This window comes from Sinocyclocheilus rhinocerous, unplaced genomic scaffold (assembly GCF_001515625.1).
Source record: "Sinocyclocheilus rhinocerous isolate Xijiao unplaced genomic scaffold, SAMN03320098_v1.1 scaffold1635, whole genome shotgun sequence".
In the NCBI taxonomy this organism is placed as follows: domain Eukaryota; kingdom Metazoa; phylum Chordata; class Actinopteri; order Cypriniformes; family Cyprinidae; genus Sinocyclocheilus; species Sinocyclocheilus rhinocerous.
Genome location: NW_015627629.1, coordinates 133,603 through 153,475, shown reverse-complemented (window position 1 = coordinate 153,475; position 19,873 = coordinate 133,603). Strand labels below are relative to the sequence as shown.

The 19,873-nt window shown below is 38.2% G+C and overlaps 1 protein-coding gene across 1 annotated transcript in view; it reads left to right on the top strand.

The window, feature by feature from the left end:
- eml5 (EMAP like 5) overlaps positions 1 to 19,873 on the top strand; it is a 119,874-nt gene that overhangs the window by 53,214 nt on the left and 46,787 nt on the right. Inside the window, exons 4-12 of the mRNA XM_016543946.1 lie at positions 7,633 to 7,818; positions 8,921 to 9,056; positions 9,507 to 9,708; positions 10,868 to 11,005; positions 13,371 to 13,627; positions 13,717 to 13,929; positions 14,044 to 14,211; positions 16,143 to 16,249; positions 16,396 to 16,514. Coding sequence (XP_016399432.1) covers positions 7,633 to 7,818; positions 8,921 to 9,056; positions 9,507 to 9,708; positions 10,868 to 11,005; positions 13,371 to 13,627; positions 13,717 to 13,929; positions 14,044 to 14,211; positions 16,143 to 16,249; positions 16,396 to 16,514 — 1,526 coding nt within the window. The remainder of the gene's footprint in view (positions 1 to 7,632; positions 7,819 to 8,920; positions 9,057 to 9,506; positions 9,709 to 10,867; positions 11,006 to 13,370; positions 13,628 to 13,716; positions 13,930 to 14,043; positions 14,212 to 16,142; positions 16,250 to 16,395; positions 16,515 to 19,873) is intronic.

The following is a 19,873-nucleotide window of genomic DNA, read 5'->3' as shown; positions in this document are numbered from 1 at the left end:
GAGTTGCGACATGCGACGGGAGCGCAGACCACCTTGTTGGTTGATGTACGCAACGGTCGGCGTGTTGTCCGATCGGACCAGCACGTGCTTGCCTCGTAAGCACCCTTTGAGATGGTTCAAGGCAAGGCACACCGCTAACAACTCTAGGCGATTGATATGCCTTTGCAGTTGGGGGCCCGTCCATACGTGGGACCGCTGTCCTGCCCTTGAACGAATTCAAGCAGTTCAGCACCGACTGCGCACGTTCCTCTGTGAGGCGTGCTGTCTGTTCGAATGAATCCAACTCCATACCGAGAAAAGAGATCCTCGGAGAGAGACCGCAGAAATGGTCTGTGGCGTGGAAGGATCAACACATGAAAGTATGCATCCTTCAGGTCGATCGCTGCAAACCAGTCTCGGGGACAGATGCACCTGAAGATGCGTTTTTGCGTCAACATCTTGAACAGTAACCGGTGAAGGGCCCGGTTCAGGGACGCCGGGCGAACTGAATCGCATAGCTGAGGCTGATGGTCCGTAGAAGCCAGCGAGACGTGCTGGGTAGTGCTAGCCAGGCATCCAGATACCGTGCAAGCAGGACCAGCGGAACCACCACCGTACCCGCAGTGGGGCAGCGAGGTGGAACGCAGGGACCCAACTCGGGTGGCTTGTGGGTGGACCGAAGAGGAGTCTGAGTGTGTGGTACAACGCTTACCTGGTTCCACAGTTTGGCAGAGGGTGCGTGAGTAGGGCCTTTGTTGACGCTCTTGAACCGCCCGCTGCTGCCTGCTGGCGGTGAAGGAGGATGAGTATGGTCCGGTGTTGGTCCGTCCGCGACTCTCCGTGCCCTCCTGGGACCCGGAAATAGAGAAAACTGCTCTTTTGTCGAGAATTTGGGTGCCATCGACCGTGAGGCCGACAGAGGGGGAAAACGAAACAAAAGATTCTCCACCCGGCCCTCCTCCGGGGGAGAGAGTGGTGCATTCACCATCTCGCGAAGAGCAGATCCCTCCATCTCTGGGTCGCTCGTCTCAGGGCCGCTTGCTCTTCCATTTACCGCCAGGTTTGACGGGGGCCTCGACGGGTGGGACGGCCTGCCTACGCCCGGCTCCACGGCGCTGCTTGGCTGGAGGCTGATGCGGCGCGGGAGCAGGGGCAGATGCAGGGGGCCGCCCTCGGCGACGAGCAAGCTGGGGCACTGCGGCTGGCGGATGGGTGGAGGCAGCAGCTGCCCGCTGGGGCAGGATGTGATGAATCGCCTCAGTCTCCTTCTGTGCAGCCGAGAACTGCTGGGCAAAGCTCTCGACCATGTCGCTGAAGAGGTCGGTCTGGGACACAGGGGCATTGAGGAACTGTACTTTGTCGGCGTCCCTCATGTCGGCCAGACAGAGCCAGAGATGGCGCTCCTGGACCACAAGTGTGGACATCGCACGACCCAGAGAACTCGCTGTGACCTTCGTCGCTCGGTGCGCGAGGTCAGTGACGTTTCGTAGCTCTTTCAGAACTTCCGGATCGTGACCACCCTTGAGCAGGTCCTTCAGTGCCTTGGCCTGATGAAACTGCAGTAACGCCATAGCGTGTAAGGTGGATACAGCTTCTCCACAAGCCGTATAAGCACCACCAGTCAGACCAGACGAATGCCTACAGGCCCGGGAGGGGAGCGACAGGCTTCCCTGCCAGGAGGAGGCCGTCTTAGGACACAACTGCATCGCTACCGACCGCTCCACCGGGAGGGATCGCCGTATACCCCCTAGCTGCACCCCCGTCGAGGGTGGTGAGGGAGGAGGAACCAGCAGGTCGGTTTCTGGCAGTAAAAGGTGCCGTCCATGACCTGGTGAGCTCCTCATGCACCTCCGGGAAGAAAGGCACTGGGGCGGGGCACTGAGAACCAGCGCAAGCCACCCCGAGAAACCAACCTCGAGGGCTCGGGACGCGGTGGAGATTTCCACTTGAGCCCTACCCTCTCGGCGGCACAGGAAATCATAGCCAACATCTCCGGATCCGATTCAGGCATTGCCACCACGGCAGAGGCAACGGAGCTCCGCCCCCCTGGAGGAAACGGAGCCTGGCCCGCAGCTCCGAGTTGGTCATCTACCCGCAATGGGAACTTGACTCATCCGCGAACACCACCTCAGCGTGTTTAATGCCCAGACATGTGAGAGAGCGATCGTGACCATCACCCGACACCAGGTAATGACCACATCCAGAAACGCACGGGTGAAACGGCATCTTTAAAAAGACGATCCGTCCAACCAACACAAGAAGCTCCCTAGAGCACGCTAGACTCGTCACACACGAAGCAGTTTAGTAGGAGCAGAACGATGTTGTCGCTCGGCTCCGAAGCGAAAAGCTGGTATGCGCTGCACCGGCTGCCTTTTTATGCTCACGCTGTGATCAGCGGCAGCTGGATGCAATCATTACATGCCAATGTGCATTGGCTCATTTAGTTTACACTCAAAGTGGATTGGTCTCTTTAAGCGAGATCCCAATTCGTAGGTCACCGACGTGACGTCGAGAGTGACCGACTGAAAGGGAACAGTGTGATACTCAAAAAAAAAAAAAGTACTGTGCAAACCATAGAAATACTGGGTAAAACATTTAAAACTAAACCTAAAACTAAAACAGAATAAATTATGTATTTAGAATCAACATTTCTGTCAATTGCCAAATCTCAAACTGTTGAACAAATGCTGTTTTCGAATGTTTGTTGGAAGCTTGGTTTCAGGAAACACAGTATCGTTGAACTATGTTGGTAATAATGATATTTGCAATCATAATTGGCTAACACTGCTTTTAGAAAATGCATCCCTGTTTAAACGTTTAATTGAAAAGACTCAAATGAAGGATTCATATGGGAATCGAACATTGCAGGTTCTGATTCTAAACATAGATTTATAAATAAAATATTATTGAGGCACTGCAGAATTTTACACAAGCTGTCACTGGGACAGTACATTTTTAAAGGGGACATTGAATGTAAAATTCACTTTTACATGGTGTTTGCATATAAATGTGTCTTAGCAGTGTGTGGACACAACCACCCTACAATGCTAAAAGTTATCTTTTTTTAATTCCCAAAAAACCTAAACAGTCTCAATTATCAAGCCATTTTGATTTTCTGAGCAATGTGACACCCTTCATTTTCATTTTCAGTCTTCATTTTCTCCCGACATCAGAGCCACTTAGGACGTAGTGGATTAGTTTTGTTTTTGATGGTAATGTGCCACCGAATACACAAAAAACGGAAGAGAATTAAAGAAACATGCACCGAAACGGCTCGCTGCGAACAGAGCTGTTTTTGACAGCTAAAAAGGGTGTTGTTTTACACTACCATTGAGGAATTTTAACCAAAGTATGTTGCAGACATTTCATGAAGATCCTAAAGAATCATACAACTTGAAAATTGGTATCCGATGTCCCCTTTAAAACGTACTAATATGTACCATTTAGGTATTAACATGTACACTTTAGATACTAATATGTACCTTTAAGCTACAAAGGTGAACCTTTTGAAAGGCTACTGCACCAGTGACAGATTTTGTACCTTTTTTTTCTGAGAGTGTACATTAAACATTAAAAAATAATCTAGCAACACATCTGGTGACACAATGTGGCATACCAATATTTGAATATTTGTTTATTGTTGCACAATACCTACCACTACTACAGTGCATTCTGTGCAGTATTCAGTAAACATCAGCTTGTACTCCATTCCGACAATAGCCATTGCTCATGCTTGTGTGCGAGCTTTTGACAGATTTCCTGAGGTTTTTGTCCGGACCCTCCATGCTGCACTCAATCCACTCAACTGCATACAGGTCTCATGATGAGCCCGTATGTTTTGACTGGAGCAAACTGAGGCAGCCTGCTCGAATCCCACTCACTGCCTCCCACCACACACAACATAATCATAGCTTCACCCACAGGGGCCAACTAAACCACCATATTTACAACACGGCCATCACAACAGTGGTTTAGAAATCCGATATGTGACAGGAGCCGCACACCACGCAATTAGATCTAACTAGATTAACGTGTAGTGGGCCACCCTGGACTAATTATCCTTTTCCTTCTCGCAGTATGCTAATTATAGCTGTCTTAGTGACTTAAAGGCTGTTTGATTAGTCTAGATTTGCTGGATTCGGGGTGGCTTGAACACACGAGCAGGAGCGGAAAGACGGGGGATGTGTGCCTCAGGATGAAGGCAGTCTACCTCTAATGGAGTCTTGGCAGATGAATAGCACTGACTCATTTTGATTATATTAAAGCTTTACTAGAGCACAGACCTGCAGAAACACAGGAGCCTGTGATTCACCGGGGCTCTGAATCTCCCTGACGTAATGCAGCCTGGCTGTCTGGAACTGTACCGTCTGCCCCAGTGCAAGCTTGCTAATGGGCCAGTGACTGCTTTTTCATCTTTTCATTCTCTTTCAGCCAGCTTTTTGCCAGATGCCCTGGCTTCCCTGAAAAAAATCGTGCTAAATTTAGAGTAAAAAACAACAACAACTGGCGGCTGTGATTACCAGAAATTCACCATAAAAAATGCAGTAACTAAGCTTTTTGGTATTGGCATTTTAATGTCTATATACTTAATATTTCAGTTAATAACGGTATTTTGAAAAGTACACTTTGAAATAATCTGTTTTTTTTTTTTAATGGAAGCCCATTTCTTCCACAGAGTTAAAAAAAAAAAAGGTAATTGCGACTTTTTATCTCACAATTCTGACTTTTTTCTCTCAATTTCGAGTTTACATCTCGCAATTCTGAGAAAAAAAGGTCAGAACTGCGTGATATGAACTTACAATTCTGACGTTTTTCTCTTTATAACGCAATTTTTTTTTTCCCTCAGAATTGGACTTTATAACTCACAATTGCGACTTTATATCTCACAATTCTGAGAAAAAAAGTCATAATTGTTTGATGTAAACTCGCAATTGCGAAGAAAAGTCAGAATTGTTTGATGTAAACTCGCAAATGCGAAAAAAAGTCATAATTGTTTGATGTAAACTCGCAATTTTTTATTCAGTGGTGGAAACGGACTTCCATAGTTGTTTAATATTACATTTAAAGTTAATACATTTCAGATGTACTAAATTGCAACTTTATCATTACAAATGTAGAATTACCAATATATTTACATACATGACATAAAAGTTTCATATAAATTGCATAAAAGTTCATTTTAGTTTATTATAAATTCTAAGAAAAATGTTATTTTGGCAGTACACTTTAACTATATTTCAAAGACAATAGAAGTACTTATAAAATTAAATATAAAGATGTACTTAAGTCCAACTTATGTGGTCCCAAAAAGCACTGTAAAGTTTAGCAAATTGCATTTAATATAAATTTAAACTATCATACATTTGAGATTAACATGCAATTAAGTGCCCGAAAACATTAAATTCAGTTTAAGTATATTCTATTGTGTATTATAGTGTAATATTTCAATAATAAGCAATCTTTTTAAAAGTATAGTTATTTTTCACAAGGGTTAATAAATGACTATATTCTGTGTAATCATACAGTGTGCTTTATTAGTGTCCTATAGCTCATCTGCCGTAGTTAAAATGTCATTTTCACTTCCACATATATAATTTGACATGGAATATTTGAAAGTGAATGCAAACATGATTAAGATTTAAGACCAACTTTAAAATTTGTTTTTTTGTTTTTTTTGGTTGCAATATTACATTCAATTTAAAATGACTTTTCCTGTTTTAAGGAAGGAACTCAGTTATATGGGTTTGGACTGAATAAATAATGACATATTTTTCAGTTTTGGGTGAACTAATCACAATGATTGTGAAGAACCTAAAAGATAGTTGTTTTCAAATATTATCACATTCAGAATAGACAGTTCAGAAGACTATATCTGACTGTCTTTGACGGCTCAGGTTTTCTTGCAGGAGGCCACTGAGAATGAGGTTGAGGTCATGCACAGAGTTGACCCTGCCATTCTCTCAAACAGGAGCGTGTGACCTCATGAAATAGAGATGTCTCCCCCCACACACACACACACAGTTGAATCAGAATCAATGAGACAATTATTATGCGCTGGCTGTGGGAGCTTTCCGGGTTTGTTCTGAACTAAGATCGTGCCTGTGCATTTTAATGACGTGTTTAACAAGTGTTAGCATTAGTATGTTTGTGAGCTTGCGGTGTGTTCTCAACGATTGCAGGGAAATTTATCGAGCTTGTGAAGAGAAGTGCACCTTTATGTATGCTGCCGTGCTTTCGCAATATTAAGCTGTCACACAATTTATTCTGTAAGGCCTTTCAATAGGCTATTTGGTACAATAAATTGAGCAGGAAACAGCAATTGTCAGCTATACAAATCTTTACATGATATATTACCATATGGTCACTAAATTCCATAATAAATCAAAGAACCTGATGATTCATGTTTCAAACCTAAATTATGTGCACCAGCAAGTACTACTATATTATGAGACCAAGGGCCAGATTCACTAAACAGGGCAAATTAGCATGAGACCACATTCCCATAAAAGCGCAGATGTGAAAAGTTCTGTTATTGATCTACTGACAATGCACAAATCAAAGAACACAGACGCAGCCAAATCAGTTCCATAATGACTGACGCAATCTACCAAGAGCAGTGCAAATTAGCATCTATGATAGTCAAGTCAAGCACAAAATGGGACATGCTTTTTGGGCATTAAATAATGTTGCAAATACCGGTAAAGTGACTACCACAAACCTTTGGAAATCATGTTGCATGATTAATTTAAATACTCTTCTCATATAAATTTTGGGTTTGAAAGAAAAACTCTGCTAATGTTTCACTGCGTGTTTTTAGTAAATCCAGACAGTAGTTTTTTTTTTAAAGGGGTCATAACTGAGAAATTCCCTTGATCTTTTGACATATAAGAGGTCATTGTACTATAAAAACATCTTGTAAATTTCAGAACTCAAAACTTTCTCATTAGTCTAAAATCAGCCTATATTGAAGCCAATCTGACAAAACGACAGGTTGTGTAATGTGCCACTTTATGATGTAATAGTGTGGCTGAACTCCGCCTCCGCAGAAGATGATCAACGCCTGCTTCTACATCACTGTCTGTTTAGCCCCGCCCACCGATTCGCACATGTAGTAGGTAAATAAGGCAAAATGCAGGTCTAAGCAGAAACCAAACGATAAAGATGCTCCGAAGACAACAAGACACTGGAGCCGCGTCAGTAAGAACTTGGTCACTATTGCTTTATCTGTTATTACAGATCGTTTGATATGTAGTGCATATTTATGCGTTTTTAACCTAAATCACAGCAGCACTCATCTATGAAGAATGCAGGCTGTCAAACACACACAACTGTTAGCCAATCATAGCAGTGGGCATTTACTTCCGAGTCTACAATCCACCACGACTATTCAAACAGAGCGTTCTGATGAGGGGGGTCAAAACAGGACAGGAATGAGCCTATTACTTCTAAATTATGATGTTTTTCTATGTAAAAATCTTGATAACATTATAAGTGGACCTCAGAGAACAGTACAAAATAAAAAACAAAGGCAGTTCATGACCCCTTTAATGGCAAAAGAGGGTTTGTGCTGGTGCAGAAAGTTAGTAAGTATGACCCCATTTATGTTTATGAAACTCACACTTTCTAGATTCATGAATGACTCTCTGCCCTCAGTTTTGGAGTCTTTGTGGGAACGCTCTGACCCCTAAGCGTGGCATGTTTGGGAAGACTGGAGACCTTCAGACTATCCTCTGCCTGGCCTGTGCGAAAGACGAGATCACATATTCAGGTGCCTTGAATGGAGACATCTATGTCTGGAAGGGAATCAGTTTAATCCGGACAGTTCAAGGGGCTCATGGGGTAAGTGAGGGAACGTTTTCCACAGCGTCACCAGAATGACTTCTGTCCTCTGTGCTATAGATAATATAGCTTTTGATACTCTGCGATCTGTGCAAATTATTGCTTTTGCCAATGTAATAATTAATGTCTGTAAAAAAACAACAACCTTGATACGTGTACACAGTCCTAACCAGACGCGCCGCGACATGCAATAAAAGGTATCTTTTTCATGTTTGATTAGTTTGATAGACGTTTGGTCCTAACCAGCCACAACAGCGACAAGCTACGGCGGATTCTACAGTATTTTAGAAACGGTTTCTATTTTCTGCAACGTCGCGGCTGGAACAACAACATACAAACTAAGACAATAATAATTTTTAATTATGTGCTTTATTCAATGTTAAAAGTGTCTAATGTGAGTTAGAATAATATTTTGCGTGACATTTATAGCCATACTAAAATCAACAATAGATATTTGAAAATAAATTAAAGCAAGCATGTACGTTAAAACGGTGAATTCCATGCAAACCAACATGTGTATTCCAAACCAAAGATGGTATCAGTCACTGAGTATGTACTTTTAATAATGTTAAAAATAGTTCACATTTAAGAATTAGATAAATTAATAAATTTCTTCCAGAGAGAGCCCGCCCACACACACTTCTGACTGATTATGATATTTTATGGATTATGTCGCATCGCATAGCCATGTCGCGCGTCTGGTGTGGATAGACAAATTTCTTGTCACTGGAATCTTGTTGCGTCTGGTTAGGACAACCGGGACTTGTCACAGCACTTACATATTATTGCTCTTTTGTTGGTTTGATTACTTCTATTGTCCACATTTGGTTAAAAGAGTCTGCTAAATGACTAAATGTAAATTGTTACATTTCCAAACAACGAGAACGGTGCTGTTATAAATTCACTGTAAACCACGGCTTCTTGGGACTTATTGCTTTAATTTATTTCGTGATGTGAACCCTTTAAGATCTGCACATCTTTTTCAACTTTATTTGACCCTTAGTGCCAGCACTGCAGTGAAAGTTTGAGACTTTCGATTCTCTAATTGCTTTCGTTGTCAGGGACGTTCAGCCTCTCAGAGCCTATGTGTGTGTGTGTGTAGTCTGGTATTTTCAGCATGAATGCATGTGAAGAAGGCTTTGCCACTGGAGGCAGGGATGGCTGCATCCGGTTATGGGACCTGAACTTCAAACCCATCACCGTCATTGACCTCAGGGAAACAGACCAGGGATATAAGGGTGAGTCACAGCCTCTACAAACTCCCAGAATGCATTACTCTACACTGACATGTATTTTGTTTGATCCATTAAGTTGCCACTTATCTTTTGTTGTTAAATGTCAGGATCCCACAATGCAAAAGTCCTTTGTCTCTAACGGAGCTCTATCTCTTTTCTTCTTTTACTTTCTTTTCCTCTGACTCATCAGTAGCTAGAGGTGAAAATTCAAGAGGTGCGTTGTAGTGGTCAGTGCTCTTTATGCAGACTGTCCGCCCTGTGTTATATCCATAGCTCTTACCCCTGTTTGTCACCGATCCCAGATGTCTATATGTATTATCAAGCACCCAAGCACCCTCTCCATCCTTGACGGTCTACAGTGTACATCCTTCAGTATGTTTCAGGATCATGTCTGTTTACTTCCACAATTCCTTTCATTTGCTTACTAAGTGTTTATGTGATGGATCTGTGCAGGCCTGTCAGTGCGGAGCGTGTGCTGGAGAGGGGATCACATTCTGGTGGGCACGCAGGACAGTGAGATTTTTGAGGTGGTGGTGCACGATCGCACCAAGCCCTTCCTCATCATGCAGGGTCATTGCGAGGGCGAGCTGTGGGCCTTGGCGGTTCATCCTACCAAACCTCTTGCCATGACCGGCAGTGACGACCGCTCTGTTCGGTAAGAGACGAAAATAAACTAATACCACATCTAATTCACTCAGAATTACAAAAGATCTCTTTAATAGCTCAGTTGTTTTTCTAATATAAAAAATGGGTTAAATAGAGAACAAACTGAGAACCCTTGTGAAAAAGAAGTGCACTTTAAAAAAAGCATACTTTTAAAAACAGCATTCATTACTGAAATAATATAACTTGGAAAAAAACACTTAAGTGCAAACTGTTAATTGCAATTAAATGAACATGTAATATAGTTTAAATTGTTAGTAAATGCAATTAGCTGCATTTTTGACCCACTTAAGTCGGAAATAAGTTAATCTCTATTTGTAATTTCAGAATTACTTCTATTGTCTTTGAAATATGGTTTAAGTGTACTGCCGAATGTACTGATAAGCATTTTAATTTTAATTTTACTTTTAATTTTTTTTATTTCATTTTAACTTTTAATTTGACATTATTACACAGTGCACTTTTTAAAGTATCCTTAAGTGTGTTAAGAAACAGTCATGAAAGAACTCTTAACTACGCTTAAGTGCCTTTTTATTTAATTAATATTTTATTATCTGCAAGTACAGCTTTTTAAAAATATACTTTTAAGAATTGAAGTACACTACAAGTCCACATTCAGTGCTCTACAGTTAAGCGCTAGGGTTATTATAATTAGTTAAAAGTAAAACTAAAACCATAAAATAAAAAAATAAAAATTAAACTCATTTTATTTCAGCTAGCTGCCAAGGAAATAAAAATGAGTGAAAACTATATAGACAAAAAATAAATAGCCCTAATAAAAATGTCAAAAACACAACAAAATGACTAAAACTTTAACTAAAATTTAAATGAGAATGAAAACTATTAATAAAAACTATAATAGTATCTTAATCATACTACAATTAGACTGTTAACCGCACTTCATTTTCACAAGGAATTACTTGTGCAGTTCTGTTTCGTCCTGCTAGTTGCACAGAAAATTGACAGTAATTGACATTATACACTTCATGTGTCATGAGCTATAATGAAACCTCTGAGCAATAGTTTTCCTCAGTGAGTGTATTAAGCTCAGATTAGATAAAGACTATTAAGAACATGATCTTTAATGTTCAGTGCACTCATTTGAGTATCTTTATGGGTCATTACTTCCTCTTTTTCTCTTTGAATTGGAGGATCTGGAGTCTGGTAGATCACGCACTAATAGCACGCTGCAACATGGAGGAGCCTATACGCTGTGCTGCTGTTAGTACGGATGGTATCCACCTCGCTCTGGGAATGAAAGACGGATCCTTCACAGTGCTGAGAGTCAGGTGAAACACCCAGACAAAACAGAGCAGAACAGGACTGTCTAGAGCAGGAATACTAGAACAATTTAGCCTACCACAAGCTTATCAAAACTGCTTTCACTGCTTATTTAGAACAAATGTCTGAAGTGATAAGAGAAACATACAAAATGTGCAGAGCGGGGGCTCGTGAGCACTGGAATTGCGAACCACTGATATACCCCTTCACACCCTCATGACTGTGTGTCAAGGTTAATAAATACTCAAAAACAATTTGATAATGTTTTGACAGACAGTGTTATTTTAACCCATTGAATCCCAAATTTTGCCCAGACATGAAAATATCCAATTAATGTGTCCATTAGTAACCCATAAGCAATAAATATTATAATTATTTTTGGAATTTTTATGGAAAAGTATGTGAAAAATTGTGTTTTATGGTCGATCTCAATTGTGTCCGGTGGGATAATGTGTATACTGAATTAACATGTTTCTGCAGTCATCAAAATTCTTATATATCTCAGCCCAGCTATTTAAAACTCTGTTTCATCACATTCTAGGGTTACTATTGTGCAAAAAAACACTGATAGGAATACTGAGATAAAAGAAAAAAAATAATTGTTACTTTATTGTTACATATATCATAGAATTGTTGTATTAGTGCAACCAGTATTAAAACATCAATACTGTAACTTATTTGTAACATTAGAATTTTTTATTTAGTGCAGTATTGACTGTAACTTTATCATTGCCACATTTTATTGCAACCTTCACTAACAACTGCAATTGGATATAAATGTATACCTAAACTAACTGTATTATCCCAGCGGTCACTATTGTTGCCATCAACATGTTTACTCATTCTGTGACCACACTCAACAAAACTGAATAATTGTGAATTCATATATTAATACTAGACACCTTAAAGATAACATGTACCAAAAATCTTTGTCATATCTTTATGTTAACATACTTTACTAGCCTTTTGTTTTGGAGCTTTGATGCAGCCATCATCTTCTCGTGGTGCAAACAGGAAATAAACTGCTCTGGCCATGTGACAGTTTGCACTAACCATGTGACACTGCACATATTTAATTGAGACCCTTTAGTTTTTCCATATTTGCAGGAAATGCACTTAAACATCAGTAAGATTGTTAGAGCTTTATAAATGGAAACCTTTATGGTCACTATTGTGACCGATGGGATTAAATTGGTTAATGTTATTTATTTACTATTATAGTATTTATGAATATTTTGATTAATAAATACTATAACATTAATAGTATTTTTATATTTTCACTTTTGATTTTAATTTTAGTTTACACTTTAATATTTTTGTATGGGCTTATGTCATTTTTATTAGCTTTTTCTATTTCTATATAGCTTTAATTTGTTTTTACTTCAGTTTTATTTTCAGTAATTTAAAACTTTTTTATAATTAAGTTAGTTGCCAAGGCATTTTTAAAAAAAAGAAAAGTTTAACATTTTGTATCTATTGTTTATATTTCAGAGTTATTTCAGCTTTATATCAATTACCAAAAAACAACAACAACAACACTATTTTTAATAAATTATAGCTATTAATTAATTAATTCATTCATTCATTCATTCAGGTATTTGTTCAAATAAATAAATAAATATTTTTATAATAGATGAAAAGGTTTTCTTTAAAAAAAGAATAAAATAAAAATATATTTATATATAAATAAATAAAATAAAATTGCTTTGGTGACTAACGATTACACCACATGGCATATTAAGAGTAATCAAATTTAAAAACCAAATATGATAAACATAGAGTACAAAGAGTACATTTGTGAGAACCTTTCACGGGCTTTTAAACTATATTTTTAAGTTTCTTCCTTCATGGGCACACTTACATCTTTGACTCATTTGCACTGCATTTCAGAAAATGCTAAACTAAAAAGTACTTGTTGTTTTGATGAATGAGATGATTAAAATATGAGGCTGGTCTTAGACAGTTGTAATTGTTGGTTACTGCACATTTAAAACCAGTCAAGTATCCAGCAAAATCAAGCATCTGTTACTATTACCAGATTCTTTTATTCGCTGGTCACTCTGCACTTTCTAAAAGTGACCTCTGAGCTGTGCAGTTTGAGTATCCCTGGTCTAAAGCAACCTAAAATAAGTCAAATATGCAAATCTGTTAGACCTGTACTCATTTTGCAGGGATATGACGGAGGTGGTCCACGTTAAGGACCGTAAAGAGGCCATCCATGAATTGAAGTACTCCCCTGACGGAGCGCACCTAGCCGTGGGCTCTCACTTTCCAAAAGTGACCCCTGAGCTATGCAGTTTGAGTATCCCTGGTCCAGAGCAACCTAAAATAAGTAAAATATGCAAATCTGTTAGACCTGTACTCATTTTGCAGGGACATGACGGAGGTGGTCCACATTAAGGACCGTAAAGAGGCCATCCATGAACTGAAGTACTCCCCTGACGGAGCGCACCTAGCCGTGGGCTCTAACGATAACTCGGTGGACATCTACGGCGTTGTGCAGCGCTATAAGAAGGCGGGCGAATGCGTGGGCTCCAGCAGCTTCATCACACACATGGATTGGTCCACGGACAGCAAGTATCTACAGACCAACGACGGCAACGGTCGGCGGCTCTTCTACAAGATGCCCAGTAAGAGCTCTGTACTCTCTTTGAAGTAGGTTTTCCTAGTATTTATGGATAATATAATTCCGACTGATTGTGGTTTTGCTTGTGTTTAGGTGGCAAGGAAGTGACCAACAGAGAAGAACTGAAGCTTGTCCAGTGGTCTTCATGGACTTGTGTCCTCGGGCCGGAGGTGAACGGGATCTGGCCTAAATACTCTGATATCAATGACATCAACTCTGTAGAAGCTAACTTCAATAGTCAAGTTTTAGTTACAGCAGACGATTATGGATTAGTTAAATTGTTTCGGTACCCATGTGTAAGAAAAGGTGGGTTCACTTTTATTCTTGGTCTCGTTTTTGTTAATGTCATTCTATATTCTATTCTATTTATTGTATCCATTCTATTTATGCTTACTCGGTTTGTCTTTTTTTCATCTTTAGGTGCTAAGTTTAAAAAATATTTAGGACACTCAGCACACATAACCAATGTCAGATGGTCACATGATTATCAATGGGTGATTACTATTGGTGGAGCCGACCACTCAGTGTTCCAGTGGAAGTTTGTCCCTGAAAGGAAGTCAAAAGAAACTCTTCATTTAGCTCCTCAAGGTATGAGCCACATTCTTAAGGCCTTTCCACACTGAGCACGAGGCGAAAAAGCGAGGCGAATCAGAAACAAACTATCTATAATGCTTACAAGAATAGGCTGCATCCTAAAATATAATTAGAAGTACAATTAGCATCAAGCTACACTTGAAAATGTATGTAATTATTAATGTATTTTCTTACACACTTTAAACCATCATCGAGTGCTTGTAATAACTTCCAATTGTGATCCATAGTTGATTTTGATTAATAAGCAGACACATGCACTCTTTGTATGTTCAATAAAGCTACACTGCTAATACTGGTCATAAACATCCTTTATTGCTATAAAAATACCATGAGCTGCATACAAAACACGTAAAGAAAATATATCATAACACTCGCGCACGTGGAAGAAAACGGACGGTGCTCTACAGATCACATAATTCAGGAGACAATTAATAATAGAAATGTTATTCTGTATAAAGAACATGTGAGAATAAATCTGTTCTCAATTACCAACGATAACAAGAAGTCAGCATCCACTCTCTTCTCTTATCCGGGATACTCTTCTTCTGTGTTTGTTTACACTGGTTTTCGATATAAACTTGCACTTAAGTATGTAATTTCTGTTATAAGTACTCTTTTTAAAAGTATGCTGAGGGTAAGTATGCTAAGAAAAAGTAGAAAACTGCAGTTACGCTGTTTAAAGGGTATTTTTTGAAAATATATGTTAAAGGGGTCCTATTATGCTCTTTTACAAAGTCGCGAATCCGGCACTGTACTCCCTCATGTTGCGGAAGCTGTCCTCAGTAAAATGCTCAGCACACAATAGCAAATTGGGGTTATAATGCTCAGGGACAGAGTTAAAAAATAAATTGCAAACACTGTTTCCTGACATCATCCACTTTCAGAAGCCCAAACAAAGACGTTTGGGCACGTAGGTGAAAAAAACAATGTTTCAGGCGGTCGCGCACTGGACGAGAAGTGCAGCGTTGCATCCCCACCCCCCAACCATTCGAATTTCTGTAGGCGGGAATTATTTGTGATGAAATTCTAATGAGCCGCTTTGTGATATCACAAAGCCCGGAAACCAACGCTGTATCCAAACGAGCCGTTCGTTGTAGTTCTTGAAAATGGATTTAAAAAAAACGAAATATATCCCTTTGGAGTGGACTTTGAGATTTGTAACTTTCTAGATCTTTTTTATGCCCAAACATACACACTACACACTGACTAAAATTAAAAAAAGTGAAAAAGCATAATAGGGCCCCTTTAAATTAAATATATATTTAAATTAGTAGATGTTTTTGTTGCACTCTGAGCAGTTATAAAATGAGGACAAATAAACAAGGACAAATTTACACTAAATAACCCTAGTAAAAACATAAATTGCTCCAATGTTAAAATGTAAAACAAAGTGACAAACAAATATTTCTGTATAAAATTCTGTAAAATGTTAATCGGATTAAAAAAAACTGAAGAAATGATCAAACTAGTTCATAAACTAGAACATTTTAAATCTAAAAAAACTGATCTTAAAAATCTATTGAAGAAATGAATGAATGTCAAGTCAACAGCTGTGCTGCTTAAATACGTGCTAGATTATATAAGCAAAGCACTTTTTTACTAATGCAAATTGAGTCTACTTTTTCTTGTTTCTTTTTTTCTTTTGCATGCTGCTGCTCAGTCTACCATGTCTCTGTTCATTTTCCTAATGGATTTCTCACTGCTCACGTTGGCAGTTCTGTTCCTTAGCCATCAGCAGTTTTCTTAGTGATAAATCTGTAAAGGGGAGGGGCAGCACTTATAAAATGACTAAGTTACTCAGGGTTTCTCGAGAGATCATGATTAATGGAATCGTTGCTAATTTGTTAATTCATTTATTCGTTTTACTTGAGTGGAATGCATAATCAACACAGGAGTTGAATTTTTTTGCCCTCTCTGTCTTACAGAGACATTAGTAGACTCGCACAGCGAGGAATCCGACTCGGATCAGTCAGACGTGCCTGAGATGGACTCTGAAATTGAACAGGAAACACAACTTACTTACCGACGACAGGTCTGTAATGACATGGTTAAAAAAGACATTGTTTAATACATGATCATCAAAACCTGACGGGAGGTCCTCCCTTGGGTCTGAATTCCTTAACACATTCTCCTCAGTTGTGTGTTTTGGGAGTTTTATGATGATGTTTTTTGGCCCAGGTTTACAAAGAAGATCTACCTCAGCTCAAAGAGCAGTGTAAGGAGAAGCATCGTGCCATGGCTATGAAGAAAAGGGAACGAGCTCCAGCCAGTGGATTGAGGTTGCACTTTATTCATGGGTAAGTGCTTAAATAGATCCCAAACAGCATTGACAGCCATCGTGGTTTCATATTTGAGGAGCTCTCAAAGTACTGAACAGATGGCAAATGAATTATTACTCTCAAAAGCCTGTCTCCCAAACATAAACATAGTGTACTGTTTGTACTAGTGCTGTCAAACGATTAATCGCGATTAATCGCATACAAAATAAAAGTTTTTGTTTGCATAATATATGTGTGTGTTCTGTGTATATTTATTATGTATATATAAACACACACACATACAGTATATATTTTGAAAATATTTACATGTATTTACATGTCTATATTTATATTCATATAATTTATATTATAAATAAATATATTTAATATATAAACATAACCTATTTTTCTTACAAATATACACATGTGTGCATTTATATATACATAATAAATATACACAGCACACGTACATATATCATGTAAACAAAAACTTTTATTTTGGATGCGATTAATCGCGATTAATTATTTGACAGCACTAGACTTTGTACACAAACCAGCAACCACGTTACAAACAGCCTGACCACTGTGACCTGCTTTTTTATACAAGGACTTTTTTTGTTGTTGTTAATTATTATTACACTTAGTTAGAGTATTAATATAATATAATATAATATAATATAATATAATTTATGATATGATGAGGAAGTAGAATAGCAACAATTATTCTAAAACACCAGAAGAACAACAACTGACAACTAATGCTTGAAAAATAACTAATATTTAATAGTCTTAATAATGTTAATTTAAATAATTCAACATTTTTTATATTTAAATATTAATATTAATATCAGTGTAATATTAATATTATGAGTGGACCTCAGAGAAACAAATAAAACATTGAAAACAGTGGATGATAATTATGAATAAATGTAATATTATTTTTAAAATTATTTTAGTGCAGTCAAACGATTAATCACATCCAAAATAAATATTTTTGTTTACATAATATATGTGTGTGTACTGTGAATATTTATTATGTATATATAAATACACACACATGCATGTATATATTTAAGAAAATAATATAATATAATATAATATAATATAATATAATATAATATAATATAATATAATATAATATAATATAATATAATATAATATAATATAATATAATATAATATAATATAATATAATATAATATAATATAATATAATATAATATAATATAATATAATATAATATAATATAATATAATATAATATAATATAATATAATATAATTTATGATATGATGAGGAAGTAGAATAGCAACAATTATTCTAAAACACCAGAAGAACAACAACTGACAACTAATGCTTGAAAAATAACTAATATTTAATAGTCTTAATAATGTTAATTTAAATAATTCAACATTTTTTATATTTAAATATTAATATTAATATCAGTGTAATATTAATATTATGAGTGGACCTCAGAGAAACAAATAAAACATTGAAAACAGTGGATGATAATTATGAATAAATGTAATATTATTTTTAAAATTATTTTAGTGCAGTCAAACGATTAATCACATCCAAAATAAATATTTTTGTTTACATAATATATGTGTGTGTACTGTATCATATCATATCATATCATATCATATCATATAATATCCAAGTCATTGAATATTGAGTATCTGCCGATACTGAGTCCTGATCCAATACTTGTATTTTCCTAGTGCTTGGTGCACACTTCAAGTACATTAAAGTCATAAAGTTATTAAAATCAATCCAAATTATACAGGGATGTGCAGAGTATCTCAGAGACAGGGGCTCATGTAAATACTTACAATTAACAACTATTACTACAGTAATATGTATAACGTAATCTCAAATAGTCTGACGGCAGATAAAAGTTAGCAGTAAATAAATGACTGTCGAGTGATTTGTTACTAAAGTGCGCATCAAATACGTTAAACACGGAAGGCGCTAGAACAGACCTTGTTCTAAGATGAACCTTAGTCACCCTTAGAGACTATAGAGCAGTCAAGGTCAGTTCACACATCTTATAAAGGTTGTCTCCAGGTTGATGTTCTTTGACTTTACCAATACCTTCAAGATCAGCCTGCCTCTCTGACTCAGACGAAGCTCAGAGTGATGCATGTAGACACACCTACAGTCTGCTGGATTATTAGACCTTTCTGACAGCCTCCAGCTGTGTTCTGGAGGAGATGGTGACCAACGCTGAGGTGTCTCAGGAGCTCATGCTTTCCAGCTGCTCTGAAATAAGTTGGAGTGCAGGAAGAAAGTGCTGTTCACACGTGTGGAAGTTGTGTTGGAAGCTGGACTGGGTTGAACTCACAACACAGTTGGCCATCAGTTTTGGTCTTTTAAAGCTCAAATGTGCTAATCCTTCTCAAAAACCCCCAGATGAACTCAAAGGCCTTAAATGACAACCACAGCTGCATCCAAACCAAAGTGAACTGCAAATGTGTAGCATTTGTTTCAAATGCATCCGTAGGTCATCAGATGGATTGAGGGTTACGGATTAAAGTCTAAGAACAGTAAGAGTTGTAATTTAGGGTGACCATACGTGCCGTTTTCCCAGGACGCGTCCTGGCCATGATTTTTGTATTGCCTAAAATATCTAGGTTTTGGCTTTGTTTGCGTGTGCAGACCGATCGGTGTATGACATCAAAGTACCATACAGACGGTTATGCTTTCGAAACGCTCTCGAGGTACTTTGATGTCAAACACTGATCGGTCTGAGCCGCACTGCTTTTAAGTCGAACACACCTAATATGTACGCGTAATTGCATCGCTTTGACCGTAGATCCCACCTTCTCACACGCCATGATTGGTCCATTATGTACAATGCTTGCATGTTATTAGTCAAACTACTTTTTGATCATTACCTTCAGCAAGCATGAAAACAAAGCAAAAACAAATCCTGGCCAGGACGCGTCCTGGGAAAATGGCACGTATGGTCACCCTAAATAATACCATCTAAACTTTTCTAAAGACAGTAAGTTCCCCTCAGACATGGATTCTTATAAACTCCTAAACCTAAATGAATCGCGATAGGTTTAGCATCTCAACCGATTTGAATCGTCACATATTTGAATCGATTTCCAACCGGCTCGCGGTTAATCGTTACATCCCTATAAATTTACCATTTGATGAATTCTCTCGTTTGAGTAGAAAACCGCCCAAATGTGGCTGCTTCAGACTTCAGTGCCAGACTCGTAGTAAAACCAGGCCTCGGCGGGAATGGAGGCGAGAGGATCTGTCAGCGAACCAAAATGAAAGAAGCTAAAAGCATATATAACATAAATTGTAAGCACATTCCAAAAAGTTATTTTACACGTAACATTAATCACCTTTTTTCAGGAAATCGAACCGGCATGAGAAACTTTCAC